The 16483-nt window shown below is 44.1% G+C and overlaps 1 protein-coding gene across 1 annotated transcript in view; it reads left to right on the top strand.

Moving 5' to 3' along the window:
• The window catches only part of ABCC4 (ATP binding cassette subfamily C member 4), a 188147-nt gene that overhangs the window by 34543 nt on the left and 137121 nt on the right, over positions 1-16483 (top strand). The window contains exons 2-4 of the mRNA XM_040267343.1: positions 453-563; positions 1095-1215; positions 10472-10696. Coding sequence (XP_040123277.1) covers positions 453-563; positions 1095-1215; positions 10472-10696 — 457 coding nt within the window. The remainder of the gene's footprint in view (positions 1-452; positions 564-1094; positions 1216-10471; positions 10697-16483) is intronic.

The following is a 16483-nucleotide window of genomic DNA, read 5'->3' as shown; positions in this document are numbered from 1 at the left end:
GAATGATTTTTGGTACCAGTGTGTCATTGCTTCCAGGGTCTCTCACCGTGTAGAGTTAGGGACTATGTATATATGTGTCTGTGTTTTGCCCCATATTTCTATATATTTAAAATTGAAGGTGAAAGTGTTAGTCTTTCACTTGTGTCTGACTTTTTGTGACACCCCATGGACTGTATGTAGCCCATCAGACTCCTCTGTCCATGGAATTCTCCAGGCAAGAATACTGGAGTAGGTATTCTGTCAGGATTCCCTTCTCCAGGGGATCTTCCCGACCTAGAAATCAAACCTGAGTCCTGCATTGCAGGTGGATTCTGAGCCACCTGGGAACCTATTTCTGTAGACCTCTTTTTAAAAACAAACAAACAACAAAGCCTGTCAGAGTAGGATTCTGATTAGACAAAGATGTGTAGTTTGGATATATGTCATTCTCCGTTTCTCTTAATTTTTCACAGGTGGCTAAACCCCTTGTTTAAAATTGGTCACAAACGGAGATTAGAAGAAGATGACATGTACTCAGTGCTTCCAGAAGATCGCTCCCAGCACCTTGGAGAAGAGCTGCAAGGGTGAGCACAGACAGCAGGGAGAAGGGGAAGAAGAGTGAGAATTTTCATGTGAGGCTAAAGGTTTGGGGATGCTTTGCCTTCCTCTGGGTTCTTCTGAGCCTCCTCTCCTGACACTGCACACTCACCCCCTCAGGCTGACCCTGAGCTTACCCCACATTGAAGGGCTGATCCCTGTGCATTTGTGGACTTGGAGGGAGTCCGCAGTCATGGCCCTGCAGGCCGATCTCTGTCCCTGGAGGTGGGGTCCCTGGAGGGGAGGGTGTCTGCCCTCTTGAGCTGCTCATGGTGCTGAGAATCCAGCAAAACTTGGCAGGAACTTGTTTCCCAAGACTGGCGCTCTCCCCTCAAGGTGTGGTTTTCTGGTGCTTCAGTCTGTACCACTCATCTTTCAGGAGCCCTGTGAGCAACTTGCCCGCATCCGTGGGGCAGCCACAGAGCGCCCTGTGGTAAAGGCTTGTCTTCCACTCCGCCCCTCCCCTATTTTCCCTGTGGTGGACGCTTGTTCTTTATTGTGTTTGTTTCTCATCACAGGTACTGGGATCAAGAGGTTTTGAGAGCTGAGAAAGATGCACGGGAGCCTTCTTTAACAAAAGCAATCATAAAGTGTTACTGGAAATCCTATGTAGTTTTGGGAATTTTTACATTAATTGAGGTAAAAGCTTTTACATACAGTGCATTGCTTTTCGGGGTATGTAGTTCAGTACTGAGATGGATGAGACCTGTGGGGAGAGAGGTCAGAGGATACAATGTGTCTATGAAAACTTGTCTGTGATGTAGCTCAGTGCTTGATGTATCTTTAGAATAGACAGATGCTTAAACTACTGGACCTCTGGGGATTATTATTTTCCTTTTAACTGATTAAAACAGTGTTATGGAAGGATAACACTGAAAAGGAGAATTTTATGCCATGTTAGAGTGTTCTTGGTGTTCAGTATGAATGCTAAGAGTGGTCCTTGATCGAAAGAAGATCTACAACCTCAAAGAATGTGTACCCTGTGGTTTTGAGGAAGTAAACTTGGATCCGAGCCCAGAAGGCATGCGTGTGCACTCAGTTGCTGAGTCATGTCTGACTCTTTGGGAAACTTTGGCCTAGTAGCCCGCCAGGCGCCTGTGTCCATGGAATTCTCCAGGCAAGAGTACTAGAGTGAGTTGCCATTTCCTTCTCCGGGGATCTTCCTGACCCAGGAGTTGAACCCACATCTCTTGCATTACAGGCAGATTCTTTACCACTGAGCCACTTGGGAAGCCTTGAGCCTAGAAGACATTTTACAGGCACTCAGCAAATGATTGTTAACTTGCCCAGGTCACATCTGATAAATGGTTTCCTAAGAAGGAATTGTTGTCTCTTCTCTTCCTGTGGAACGGAACCCAGGGCCCTGTATCTTGGCAGGAGCTGCCAGAGCTTCCAAGAGCACCCTCTTCCCGAGGAGGGTGCCCCCTCCCCGTGGGCCCGGTCACCCAGGTCAGATCCCCACTGTGGGGAGGAGCTCCAGCTTCACCATGAATTCTGTGCACCGTCCAGGCTCTTTTCTGTCTGTGACTGTGGGGCTGGTCTGCTGGTTGAAGGGGGATCCTGGTAGCCTGGCATTGGCAGAGGGTGGTGGAAGGGATGTGCAGGGCAAACCAGAGTAGAAAGCCATTAGGTCAGTGACTTCCGTGACCCTGAAGATCCTGCGTCAAGATCCCCCAGTGAGACAGTCTACCTGGGGACACAGTGCCGTCAGCCCCCTGTTCTGGCTGAGCCTGCTGGGGGTCTGCTGCAGACCCCCCTGGGTGGCTCATGCTCTCCGTGGTCCCTTGGCACTGCCTTAGGGACACGGGCGGCCTGTGAGTGTGTGAGGGCAGGAGGGGTGGAAGTGTTTTAGGTGGAGAAGGTGTGAGTTGTCCTCAGTCCATCGTGTTGGGGTGAGGCGATGGGCAAGGTGGCAGGTGGGCGGTGTGGCTCTTGTTTAAAGGGTGTGTTGTACTGAAGGGCACTGTGGGCAGTGGGCAATTGGGTAGGTAAAGTCCACCCCTCACAACTGGAGAGACAGAGAATCTGTCAGCTCCCAGGTGACTGGGTGGTCCTGGGAGGTGTAATTCTTGATGACCAAAGGTGGGTTGGCCTTTGCTACAACTGAATGAGCTTGTGACTATTCTGATGACTTAAGTTCTAAACATCCATCCACGCTGTTACGAAATCATTCCAGATCGGCTCCTTGAGTTGGACCAGGGGAAAGGCGGTAGGTCATGGATAGTGGCTATGTTAGGACGTTGATAATCCGCACAGAGGTGGGATCTTCTATATTGATTTTTTAGTACATGTGCCAAGTTGCTTGCTGAAAGCTGACATCCCGGTAAACCTGGGAATGCATCTGTTCAGTGAAGGTGAGAACCCCGGATCAGTTACCGGAGTGTGGAGCAGTTCTCCTGTGCTCAGGGCTGAATACACTTTCCCACATGGAGGGTGTGTCCTAGGCCTGAGGTCTTAGGGTGGGAACCAGCCAATCCCTGGGAGGGTAGCAGATTAATCAGGTGAAACTGGGCTTTCTCCCAGGAGGGAGGTTTCTTGATCTTGCTGTGTTGCGACCTTGGTGGTTTAAAGCATAAAACTAGACAGTGGCCTGTATCCCCTTGGTGACTGTTCCTATATTCCTAGGTGACTGGCATACAGTGCTAACTCCAAATTTGTGTCCTTAGGACACTGGTAGAACTGGTAGAACTCTTAGTTCTGATGCATTGGAATTCAGGGCCACTGAAGCTCAAGAAGTAAACCTTGAATTTTTGTTGTTGTTGTTGTTGGCAGTCAAAAAAAGTTTGAAATCCAGCGCAAACACTCCTCTTTTCCTTGACTTGCCTTTTGACACACTGCTGTTTTGGAGAAATCAGAAAACATTTCTTACAACGAAGCTAGTAAGGATCTGATTTTAGAACTCATTTCCAGGTACTCTTTTGGATTTTAAGTGATTAAAGCTACTGAGAAAAGTACAATGAACATTAGTTAAATAATTGATTTTATGAATCAGCTTTCCATTTTTTGATCTATCTATGCTGCTTGCTGGTCTTTGTTAGATGCTGGAAGATCTAAACTCAGCCCAGGATTCTCTAAAATGCAAACATGTTTTCTGTGTGACCTGCAGCCCTCTTTTGGTTCATCTGGTGCACAGAATGCTGCATGGATCATCCATGATTCCCACGCAGTGTGCTCTGATCAGCCACAACACAGGCAGGGCCTTCCCTTGAACTACCGGCAGCAGCACTAGTGAAGAGGCAGGGTGATGCCAGTCCAGGGTGAGGCATTTAGGGTTAGGATTTCAAAACCATGAAAACTTCTCTCCTGTAAGTATTAGGAGTGACCTTAAGGGTTCGAGGAGCTCTTGCAGGCTGATGCTAATTAGAACAGAACAGAACAGCCAATGAGTTCCCAGCACGCCTGGCCTCTGTGTGTACCTTCTTGGGGACCGCAGGTGGGGAGGACAGGTCTCTGCCTGCCCAGGGCCCTCAGGGTGGAAAGGAGGAGCCTGAAACCTCTGCCTGGACCAGAGACACGGAGACCATCTTCCCAGGTCATCAGGGCTTCGCTCTGAAAGGTGAAGTCTCCACTGCTGGTGTGTAAGTGGGTGACCTCAGAGAGCCATAGTCGTTCATGCAGTCCCTTCCTCTGAGAGGGGAGGAGTGGCCAGGGTTTATGTACTCTTTCTGGGAACCTGAGAAATGGCCTGGCCTTGTCCTGTCACTTGGTCTTTGTTCAAGGCCATTTTTGCTGGTTGTCTCTGTGTTAGGTGGAAGCTGTAGGAACACGCACATATTTGTGTACGCTTTCACTTTGGAGCTCAGCTGATGGGCAGGAAGTAAACAGAACCCTCTGCGTTCCACAGTGGGCTTTGTGCCTCAACTCAGGGTTGGTTCCCCAAGAGCTGAGTGATCTTTGCATTTATTTCCCAACCCTCCTTCCATGTGTCCCTCACTTCTGCTCCACCCAGGAGGCTGAGGAGTGGCTGCTGGTGGCAAAGAAACTGTGGGCCTGGAGTAACCCCTGAGGACCACACAGCAGGAGAGAGGAGGGAGGGGACCTTGAGCAAAGCAAGACAGGAACCTGCAGAGCAGACCTGCTGTGTGCGTCCTGTGGGTTCTTAAGAGTATCATGAAAGTCATATCCGACTCTGCGACCCCATGAATTCCCAGCACGCCTATACAGTCCATGGAATTCTCCAGGCCAGAATACTGGAGTGGATAGCCTTTCCATTCTCCAGGGGATCTTCCCAACCCAGGGATCAAACGCAGGTCTCCCGCACTGCAGGTGGATTCTTTACCAGCTGAGCCACAAGGGAAGCCCATTAATACTGGATTGGGTAGCCCATCCCTTCTCCAGCGGATCTTCCCGACCCAGAAATTGAACCAGAGTCTCCTGCATTGCATGCCGACTGAGCTATCAGGGAAGCCCCTCCTAAGAGCATAGCACTAGCCATTAGGTGTTAGCGATATCCGCAGTGATGACCTTGAGGCCTAAATGAGGGGAATGCTTTTCAATTGTTTCCTTTTTAAAAGCATATGTTAATTTTTATTATAACAATTAAATTTTTTTTCAATTTCAGAATGGTAGACTTACAATATTATATTAGTTTCATGTATATAACATGGTGATTAAACATTTCTGTATGTTACAGAATGCTCACCCTATTAAGTCTAGTTACCCTCTGTCACCATACAGAGCTTTTCCAATATTATTGACTGTAGTTCCTATGCTATAGATTACATTCTCTTGCCTTTTTTATTTTACACCTGTAAGATTGTACCATTTAATTTCCATCACCTATTCCACGCATCCCCTCAATCTGTTTTCTTTTTGAAGTCAGGAAGTAGGTAACTCATTTTTACAAGACTGCATTTATAATGGATCAGATTTCAAAAATCTGGCTAGAACTGATACTTTTCATTACTGTCCATAAGAGTGAGCTTTTATGAATGCCTTTTTCTCAAGAGTTCTTGTTCTGCTATGATCACCTGTGAGCAGTGACGAGTTGTCCAAGCTCTTTGGGAAACCAGCCTCTGCTGTTAAGAATACAATAGGTCTCTTTCTGGAAGTTCTGTACATTTGTTCTGTACAAGTGATCGTACATTTGTTTTGATGCTAGTTTCAGAGCACTCTGAGCTGTTGTAACTCATTTAGTTGTCCCAGGATTCCTCCGAGGGGCAAGGCAGGTAAGGACCTGGAGGTGCAGGAGGGCCCAAGAGGGGCCTGGGGCTATGTGGCCCGCAGGTGGCCGACCTGGTTTTTGAAGGACAGTGTTTTAATTCCTAGACCAGTATTCTCTGTGTTCTGTCCTGAGATTTCCTCTCCTTCCACAGCCTCCACTGAAGAGTCACAGGTTCAGTTGCTAAGTCGTGTTGTACTCTTGCAACCGCATGGACTGTAGCCCACTAGGCTCCTCTGTCCGTGGGATTTCCCAGGCAAGACTGGAGGGGTTGCCATTTCCTTCTCCAGGGGATCGAACCCAGGACTCCTGCATGGCAGGCGGATTCTTTACCGATTGAGCCACCAGGTCACAGAGCCAAGATTTTTTTCTGACAACAGCTTTGTACTCTTTCTGCAGTGTGGGGTTTTCTTTTTCCCTGAACATTTTAAGGAACATTTCAAAAATAGAAGACTAGAACAAGGTAGCAGAATCCATTAGCCTAGAATCTGCGTTTTTGGAGTAAAGACTATTTTGAGCTGGCTGTTTTTTGAGAAGTAGACACAGGAAGGAAATCTCCATTTGTACCTGAAAGAGAATGTTGGCCCTGAAACACAAAAGCTTTTTGTCAGTGGAGAATGGATTTGCATAATGAATCCAACTGTATCTTTCTTGCTTTGTTTACTCTGGGTTGCCTATTAACCTCTCATGAGCCCCCGCCCCACCCTTTAGCTGGAATGTCAGGACTTGGGTTCATATGGGTTTTTCTTGGAAGTATGAGAGATCTCATGGAATTCTAATTAAAACCCTTTGTGGTCCTTGTGTAAATCATTCACAACAGGTCTGTCACCCCCCCAGGCTCAGCTGCCTTGACAGTGTAGGACAGGAGGATCACAGATGCTTACTTGAAGAATCTTCCAGGGAGAGAGGACTTCAGTCTCCATCCCTAATTTGTTGTGAGTTTTGGGGGGGCTTCCCTGAAAGCTCAGATGGTAAAGAATCAGCCTGCAATGCAGGAGACCCCAGTTCGACTCCTGGGTTGGGAAGATATGCTGGAGAAGGGATTGGCTACCCTCTCCAGTATTCTCAGGCTTCCCTTGTAACTCAGCTGGTAAAGAATCTGCCTGCAATGAGGGAGACCTGGGTTTGATCCCTAAGTTGGGAAGATCCCCTGGAGACGGGAACGGCTGTCCCACTCCAGTGTTCTGGCCTGAAGAATTCCATGGACTCTATAGACCATGGGGCTGAAAAGAGGCAGACACGACTGAGCGACTTTTACTCACTCAAACCAGGTTTTAGGGGCTGGGCTACAGGCCTCAGTGCTCTCTCAGCTCCTCTCGAGTGATGCACCCAGGATGAAATCCACTGTGTAACACAGGAGTGAAAACTGATAGACCGGAATATTTTCCCCAGATTCACTGCTTTCCCTCTTAGCTCTGGATCTTTCTCAAGTCTAACATTGTCATGTCTTCTCTAGTTTCTAAAGATTAGCTGCCTGTTCATTTTCCCATAAGCTCACCCACTTATTTCCTTCTGTGTTCAATGGTTTCTAGTTCCTGTGTTTTCTTTTCTTATGAATCAGAGATAACAGAGTTGGGCAAGAAATGTTTAAAGCAGCACATGTGGAATCATAGATGAGGAACTGTACCCACTGGGGATTTCTAGCATCAAGCTGTGTAAGAAGTTCCCCCAAAACAAGAGATAGGGTCACATGGGAGGTTTTCTCCGGAGGCTGAATACCAAGGACTCCACCAAGCAATATCTGCCTCAGAGACTCGAAGCTCGAACCATGGGGTGTTGTGGTTTATATTGGGATTTTGTAAAAATCCTTTTTGGCTTTGCAGTTGTGAAGAATTCTTGTGAAGAAATAAAATCTATCTTCTCAGTTGGTTTGTGGAGTTGTAGTTTGGATGTCAGATATGAAGGGATTATAGGAGTAATTTTGACCTTGTTCCTGTTTATCTGGAAAGTTTTCATTTGGCTACTTTCAACTTTGATACTGAATGTTTTCTCAGTTATTTTATTTCTTACTCAGTTGAGGGTTAGGGTCAAGAATAGACAGAAGTGTGAACACTTTGGGTCATGGACCAGATATACTCCTTAATGAGACTGTTTGATCAACTGGGTTATTCAACTTGGCCTCAGTGGAAAAAAATCAAGATGCTAAGGCAGTAGTGATCCTTATTTTACAAAAACTCATTTGTTACTTCTGTTTGTATTCTCTTTGGTAGGTTTTCAATGTTAGGCTCAAGTGGAGAGCTGAGTCACAGACAACAGTGATTCCAGAGATAATCATAAGTTTTAGGAAAGTTTGGGATGGCGGCTGTTACCACTGGGCTTCTGGTGCAGAGCTCCAGGTTTGTAGGCTGCAGCTGTGGACTGCTCTGGGTCATACCTGGGCTGGGATTGCCTTTGTGTACAGTTTGACATTCTTGCTTATCTGTGTAAGCCTTCTTCAGACTTCTATCTCAGTAAACTCTAAACAGTATGTTTTGCAATATACGATGTGAGGGGCTTTTTAAATAAGCTCTTCATCTTCATGCCCCTTGGGATGAATCATGGGGCTTGCTGGAAATGTAACGAGCCTTTGTGTTGTTGGGAAATCTTACTCTCATATGATCATCTTACTCATAAATATTCAGCTAAACAGCATTCACCTTCTTTTCCCTACTAGATGAAACCTTCCATGACCTTGTGGAAGGCAAGGCAGTCAGTGAATGTGTGGGTTTGTGTGTACAGAGCAAGACATGAGTGTTGGGCTTCCATGCTGCATTCCTTTCAAAAACGGAGACAGCTTTCTGTGAATAATCTGATCAGGCATTAGTTGACTGAGCAGAAAATATGTGTGAGTTTTGTTTGCTGATTGAAGTTTTTGATTCTCCTTCCCTTCCTCCTGCATGTGGCTTCTTCGGCTTTGGACAGACAGAGAGAGCTATCAAAAGCAAACCCATCAATTATTTACCCTGTCTGTATTATTAAGGAAGGATTGCTTAAAAGGAAAAACCAAATTCTGTAAAGATTTCCAAACTTTTGGCATTTTTTCCTTTGAGAATTCTGGAGGAAATGATGTCGAGGGCCAAGGTGTTTACTTTTGGTGACTTGGATTTCTTGAGTGTTTGGTTTTCCTTGGTGAGAGAGAAGGGGACCTTCTAGGGTGACAAGGGGGCAGAAATAATAGGTTGTGAGTTTGGCAGAGTGGGCGAGTGTTGCAGTTTTTTTGACGTTAGTTTTGGGACAGAAAATTGTTTTCCCTATGCCATACTTAAGATATAAGTCCTAATGCTTCCCAACTCATTGGTTTAGAATTGTAGTTTTTGCCTTGGGGAAAAGAAGATTGGTAATGTATTCTAAACCAGTACCTGTAGTGTTTGGCAGATGAAGAACCATGGATGACATCATTTTTTTAGCTTGGCGTCTGCTGTATTTAATTTTTGGCTCCAAGGAATATCTCAGCTTCTGGGGTGGAGAGACAGTGATACAGTGTACCCTGGGGCTGGGATCCTGGGAACTTCCCAAGCCTGCTTTCTTCGAGAAACTCCAGCAGAAGCTGGCCTCCATTCTCTTGATCCCCGTATGTGTAGGGTTCAGGGTTGGAAAGAGGGCATCTGTGTTTGTGCCAATGTCTCAGTTCATAAAGGCTCTTGATGAGTTGTTGTTGTTGTTGTTTTTTAAATATTTATTTATTTGGCTTCTGCAGCAGGTCTCAGTTGTGGTATATAGGATCTTTAGTTGTTCAAACTCTTCTTTGTTACATGTGGGATCTTTTTCTTTCACCAGGGATCGATCCTGAGCCCCCTGCATTGAGAACATGTGGTCTTAGCCACTGGACCACCAGGGTAGTCCCTCTTGATGAGTTTTTGATGTATTTGTGGGGAGGCTGACGATCTCCCTGTCTTACTCCCGTGCCGTCGTCTTCAGCTATCCCTCCATAAAGGCCCTTAAAGCTGACGGAGATGGCAAGAATGGTCCTCCCGTATGTGAATGACCTTGAATTTCTGTTGGGCTGGGACACTGAGAATACAGGGGACCAGGAGCAGGCTGCCAAAAGGGCTTGTTAATATGGAAACAAATTTCTTACCTTTCTTATGCTCATCTGAAGCCAAGAGTCACTTGGTATTTTGCCAAATGTGTTCTAAAGCACTGGTTATAATATTTATTGAGCATCCACAATGTACTAACCACAGTGTACTAAGGCTTTGTTGTTTTTATCACATTTTTGCTTAGGTTAAAACTGTTGTCTGCTTGTCTTATAGAAGATAGTGGATCTGTGGATTTTTTCTTTAGGTTAACTAGGAATGTTGCATTTTGTCTAGATGCCTTTTTAACAAGTAATAATAAAAGTAAAGCGTGTGTTAAGAAAGCCTGGTTTGGGGCTTCCCAGGCAGTGCTAGTGGTGAAGAACTCGCCTGCCAATGCAGGAGACCTAAGAGACCTGGGTTCGATCCCTGGGTCGGGAAAATCCCCTGGAAAAGGGCATAGCAACCCATGGCCTAGAGAATCCCATGCACAGAGGAGCCTGGCGGGCTACAGTACATGGGGTCGCAAAGAGTCAGACATGACTGAAGCGACTTAGCACCCACAAATCCAATTAGCTTCAATCTTCCGAGTAGATTTTATGATTTAAGGTTTGAGGGCTGAATAAAGTCTTTACTCTGTCGACTGAAAAAAAGAAAAAACACCAACAAACCAAAGCCTAAAAGAAAACCTGATTTGGCTTATATGTCTAATGAAGATTTTTTTAAAATTTGTTTTTAGGAAAGTACCAGAGTAGTTCAGCCCATAATTTTGGGGAAAATTATTGGTTATTTTGAAAACTACAATCCGTCTGATACTGCTGCTTTGTACGAAGCCCATGGCTATGCCGGGGTGCTGAGCGCCTGCACGCTTGTCTTGGCCATTCTGCACCACTTGTATTTCTACCACGTCCAGTGTGCGGGGATGAGGCTGAGAGTAGCCATGTGCCACATGATCTACCGCAAGGTAAGTGTCACTCGGGACCAAATTGTGCATGTTGGGGAGGTTCTCTGTCAATTACAGATTTTATAACTAGTGAAAATCGTCACTGTTGTACACATGTAACATATAACATTGCACATCAAGTATACTTCAGTAAAAAAGTAAGACACATTGTACCCAAGAAGAGCGTTTTCTTTTAATGATTATGCTCATTTACACTATGCTACGGAAGTTTGCGCTTTGCATCCAGCCGATATTGTTTAAGAAAACGTTAGGAAAACATAATGAAGAGATTTGTATTGAGATCAGGTCAGGACAGCTTTTGATAATGTTTATTCATAGGCTCTTCCATACTATTCAGTAAATTTATAAAGAAGTCTATAAGCATCAGAGATATGAAGTTGATTTTTAATGTTTTCATGCTGAAATCACATAGTGGTATTAATGGAAATTTTGTTGTTCATGAAAACCTTGATTTACACAAACTTGTATTTACTAGAAAGCTTCTGTAGTTGGATCTATAAAATTAAATCTAGGAGAAAAGAATGTATTTGAGAAAGGGAAGACTTATTTTTTTCAAACATCACATGTAATCATATTCATTATAATTATGTTTATTAAAATATAAATGGAATCCATGCCACATATAGACATACTCATTGTGTTATATAGTTGTGATTGTTCATAACAGTAGTAAAGACAATAGATGTTTGTATAAAACTTGAAAGTTTTCATTGTTTTCAGTGATTTTGGAGAGAATTTGTTGGTCGCCATTCATTTTTTCATAATAGATTTCCTTTTTTTCTTTAGTAAGCATTATAGCAGTTTTAGTATGACCTGGTTTGATGTATTTAGTGCTTTTGTGCTGAGAAATACCTGTAAAATTACTCCATAGGTTACCTTGGTCTTTACTGTAAAGGGAGTGAGGACTTCAGGTGGATTTATAGAGAAATTGCCAGTGTCAGGAGCTGAAGTGCCTTTTATAAACTTGATCCTGGGTATCTCTGCCCTGTTTACTTTTTTAAGAATTTTCATTTGACTGTATTACATACTTTGAAATTTACTGAGATAGCAGACACACACATAAAGGACAACAACATTGTCAATGTGTTAAGTGGCTTTAATATAGTAATTTTTGCCATTGTATTAGAGCGTCACATTGTACACCTTAAATATATACAATTTTTATTACAAAACAATTAAAATTGTCATTGAAGTCTAAAGCCAAACAGTTTAAATTGAAATTATCACTTCTTTCATCTACTTGCTACAAATTTTAGACTTCTGCTTCCTGGGGGTACATTTGTTGGCAAAATGTGACGTGTCTCCTCATTTTCCCTTGAGCGGAGTCTTGTTAATCTCAGGGCTGTGTCATCCCCGGGGGCCTGGCATCTCACTGTCTGTGTTTGGCTGCAGCATCTGAGCCAGTTTCCTCCTGGGTGATGTGGAAATGGCCTTGGTGCCCCTACACTCTGGTCAAGGCTCTTCCTTTTCGATCATCAATCACGTTCTTTGATATTCTATGATACCGTCTACTATTTAAGAGATAGACACTCTGATTCCCAAAATTTAGCTAGATGTTTGTCTTTCCAGATCATGCTTAGCTCCCGAAAATAATTAGGAAATTTCACCAGACCCACATTGTAAAAATCTTTTGTTAGGTCTAATGGTTCAATGAAATAAAGCTCTCTCTTTGTTGCACAGGTGAGCCAGGGTCCATCTGTTTTCTTCCTCTTCGCACTAACATTTTGGAACATTGCCTTTGGGAAATCCAATCTGGCCCTGGCACGTTTGCTTAGATGAATGTAAACATCTCCCAAAGCCATTAATTTGCTGACTTGATTAGGCTAAGAGAATTGTCCCTTTACGAAGTCAGGTATTGTTGGGGTAAACCACAGACATAACCAGAAATTCCAGAAACGTGAGAAAGAACTGTTTCCTCCTGCACAGCCTTGCATCTAGGATCCCACTGGGGTGGAGAAATTCAACACTTCTTTGCAGGTTACCGGTGGACTGGTTCCTTAGAGCAAAAGCTGGTGCTGCTGAACAGCTCTGGAAAGGCCCCTTGGAACAATTGTGGTTCATGCTCAGGCCCCATCTCCTGATCTCTGGTCCTGGAAAGAAATCAGCTTGGGTGTTATAAATCGCTGCTAAGTAACAGTTGTAACTTTGATCCTTTGGGATATATCATATATATGGGTGACTTATTTATTTACCTTTTGACTGCTTTGGTAAAATTACTTTTGATCATTGCTTTTTAAAAAAATTGTAGTAAAATATACACAACATCAAGTTTACCATTTTAACTTCTTTTTTAAAAATTAATATATTTATTTGGCTGCTCCAGGTCTTAGTTGCAGCATCTAGTCTCCTAACCAGGGCTCATTGGGGGCGCATAGTTATAGCTACTGCACCACCAGGGAAGCCCCCATTTTAACTCTTTTTAAGTGCACCATTTAGTGACATTAGTTTCATTCACGTTTTGGTTGCAACCATCAATGCTGTTCATCTTCAGAACTTAACTGAAACTCTGTACCCATTAAACACTGACTCCCCGGCCCCTCGCCACCATTCTACTGCTCTGAATTTAATGACTCTAGATGACTCAGGTGTCAGAATTCAATTCCTTTTAAAGGCTGAATAACATTCCATTACAGATCTATACAACATTCTGTGCATCCTTTCATCTGTTATTGGACATTTTGGCTGTTCCGACATTTTGGCTCTTGTGAATAATGCTGCTGTGAACGTGGGTGTACCAGTATTTGTTCAAGTCTGTGCTTTCAGTTCTTCTGACTGCATCCCCGGGAAGTTGAACTGCTATATTATATGCTAATTTTATCTTTAGTATTTTAAAGAACTTCCAGACTCTTATTTAATTGTGATGACATTATTTTACATTCACACTTGATCATTGATCTTTCTGTTTGACTTGAGGACTAAATGAAAAGTTTTTATGAACATGACATCTCATTTGGCTTAGTGACTCCAGTTGGTGGTCTGTTGAAGCAGCTCAGGGTGTCTATTCAGATTCCTCAGATCTCTAGGGCATTTTTTTTTTTTTTTCCGAACTTCTTACCAAATACTGGGATTATGCAACATGGGTTGTGTTTTTTTGTGAAGTCAGCTAACTGGCATTAAGAACACAGATCTGTCAAAGGAATAGTGTTTTAAAACCTTGTTGCATCTATCCATTCACTGAAACTACTAGTACTGTACCTTTAAAGGAATGATTCTTTGTAGCAAAAAGAGAAAGATGTATGGATGTTAGAGTTGGACTGTGAAGAAGGCTGAGAACCGAAGAATTGATGCTTTTGAACTGTGGTGTTGGAGAAGACTCTTGAGAGTCCCTTGGACTGCAAGGAGATCCAACCAGTCCATTCTGAAGGAGATCAACCCTGGGATTTCTTCGGAAGGAATGATGCTAAAGCTGAATCTCCAGTACTTTGGCCACCTCATGCGAAGAGCTGACTCATTGGAATAGACTCTGATGCTGGGAGGGATTGGGGGCAGGAGGAGAAGGGGACGACAGAGGATGAGATGGCTGGATGGCATCCTGACTCGATGGACGTGAGTCTGAGTGAACTCCAGGAGGCCTGGCGTGCTGCGATTCATGGGGTCGCAAAGAGTCGGATACGACTGAGCAGCAGAACTGAATGGGACCGGATGACATGATCTTAGTTTTCTTAGTGTTTAGTCTTAAGCTGGCTCTTTCCCTCTCCTCCTTCACCCTCATGAAGAGGTTCTTTTCTTCCTCTTCACTTTCTGCCATTACAGTGATATCATCTGCATGTCTGAGGTTGTTGATGTTTCTCCCTCCTATCTTGATTCCAGCTTGTAACTCATCCAGCCGAGTGTTTCTCATGATGTGCTCAGCATATAGATTAAATGAACAGGGTTTAAACCTTATACTGTCTCATTTTAGAAAATTGCTAGGAGTCCCTGGTGATATTCCCAGCATGAGTCACTTATCACCTTTACCAGTGAGACCAGTGTCTTAATTCCTGTCTGTTTATGGTTGGAACACAGAAGAAGGAGTACTCCCCCAGCTTCAAATCTCAAAGGGTAATAACTCCCCAAGCTTAGAGTGTGGGAGGTGGATCTGGGATGGGGAAAGATGAAAACTTAAAGCAAGCTGAGCCTGCATTGAAGATAGTTGTCAGTCTCCAGCCCAAGTCAGTAGTGACAATGTCTCTTCCATTTGCCAGTCCTGTCCTTGTCTTCATGCCTGAATGCTATGGATGTTCAGACCTGGGACAGGCAGCATGACAGTGTCACTAATCAGGATGGTCTTATCCTATGGCACTGAGATTTTAAGAAGCATGCTTTCCCACCGTGAGTCCTGATAATGGGATGGTTTGCTCCCAGTGCCAGGTAAAGCCAGAGCAGATAGTCAGGGAGGTCACTGAGTGTTCTCTGCTGCCGGTTACCCACGGCAGATTTACCTGCAGAATCTGATCAGTTTGCCAGGCTTCTTAATGTGACTGATATCTCATCCTGATTCTCTTTAGTGTTTGTTACCCAAAGGGTGGTTTGCAGGAGAGATTCGTCATTCGTTCTTTCAGCTTCTAAGATGACTTGATTCCCTGCAAATATCCCAGTTTCCCTTTATCTTTTGTTGTAGATCTGTAGGGCTTTCCTGCTGGCTCCATGGTAAAGAACCCACCTGCCAGTGCAGGACGGGTTCAGTTCCTGGGTAGGGAAGATTCCCTGAAGAAGAAATGACAATCCACTCCAGTATTCTTGCCTGGGAAATCCCATGGACAGAGAAGCCTGGCAGGCTGTAGTCCTAGGGGTACAGTCCGTGGGAGTACTTGACATAGCCTTTGATAAACAACAGTATTCCTGAATATTCATAGATTCTGTATTTGGAAATTTGCCTACTTGCTAAAATTTATTTGTAATTCTAAAAATCATTCTAAAATTTACTTACAATTCGAAAGATCGTTTAAAAAATTGGGATACTTCCCTGGTCTTCTGCCCATGTTGATACAGTCCCTTAAGTTTCTTGTCATCTGACATGCATGTTCCCAGTGGGGTGGAACGTATTTCTTCTTTCATACTGGAACAGATGGCTTCTTCGTGGTCTGCTTGGTGCCTTGCTTTTCGTATTTTTGTTCTTTTCGGGGGGAGTTTGCAGCTTAAGAGTGCTGAAGCGTTGTCTGGTGTTCCTGAGCAGAGGACTGTGATGTGTCCCATGGGGAAATATGTGTGTCAGTGTTCAGGTAGCGTTCTAGCGCTGCTGGCTGTTTGTGTGAGGCCAGTGTTTGTGAATTACCAATGGCGATTAAATAAGGTTAAATAGAAAGATAACACAAAAGGTCAGCTAAGTGTGGAGCAGTTGATGAAGATGTTTTTACCAAAGGTGGGCAGAACCCTAGCCCTGTAGTTCCCTTAGGAACAATCAGTATTCACTTAGGTTCCTGTTGTTGTTTAGTCGCGAAGTCCTGTCCGACTCTCTGTGACCCCATGGACTGTAGCCCGCCAGGCTCCTCTGTCCGTGTGATTTCCCAGGCAAGAATACTGCAGTGGGTTGCCATTTCTTTCTCCAGGGGATCTTCCTGACCCATGGATTGAAATCTCCTGCATTGACAGGTGGATTCTTGACCGCTGATCCACCAACAAAGCCCTAACTACTGATATTCATACAGTACAACTCAGGGAGGGTGTTTCTATACATTAGCATCCTGCTTAAAGAAGTATTCGTACTTACCTTAGATCCGTTTTCAGTTTTCATCTAAGCAATGTAGTTCTAGTTTCAGAAGTTTGTAATTTGGGGGGACTTACATGCTCCTTGGAGGAGGCAATGAC

This window comes from Oryx dammah, unplaced genomic scaffold (assembly GCF_014754425.2).
Source record: "Oryx dammah isolate SB20612 unplaced genomic scaffold, SCBI_Odam_1.1 HiC_scaffold_24, whole genome shotgun sequence".
NCBI lineage: Eukaryota > Metazoa > Chordata > Mammalia > Artiodactyla > Bovidae > Oryx > Oryx dammah.
The sequence above is the reverse complement of the archived record's forward strand: the minus strand, read 5'-3'. Positions and strand labels throughout refer to the sequence as shown.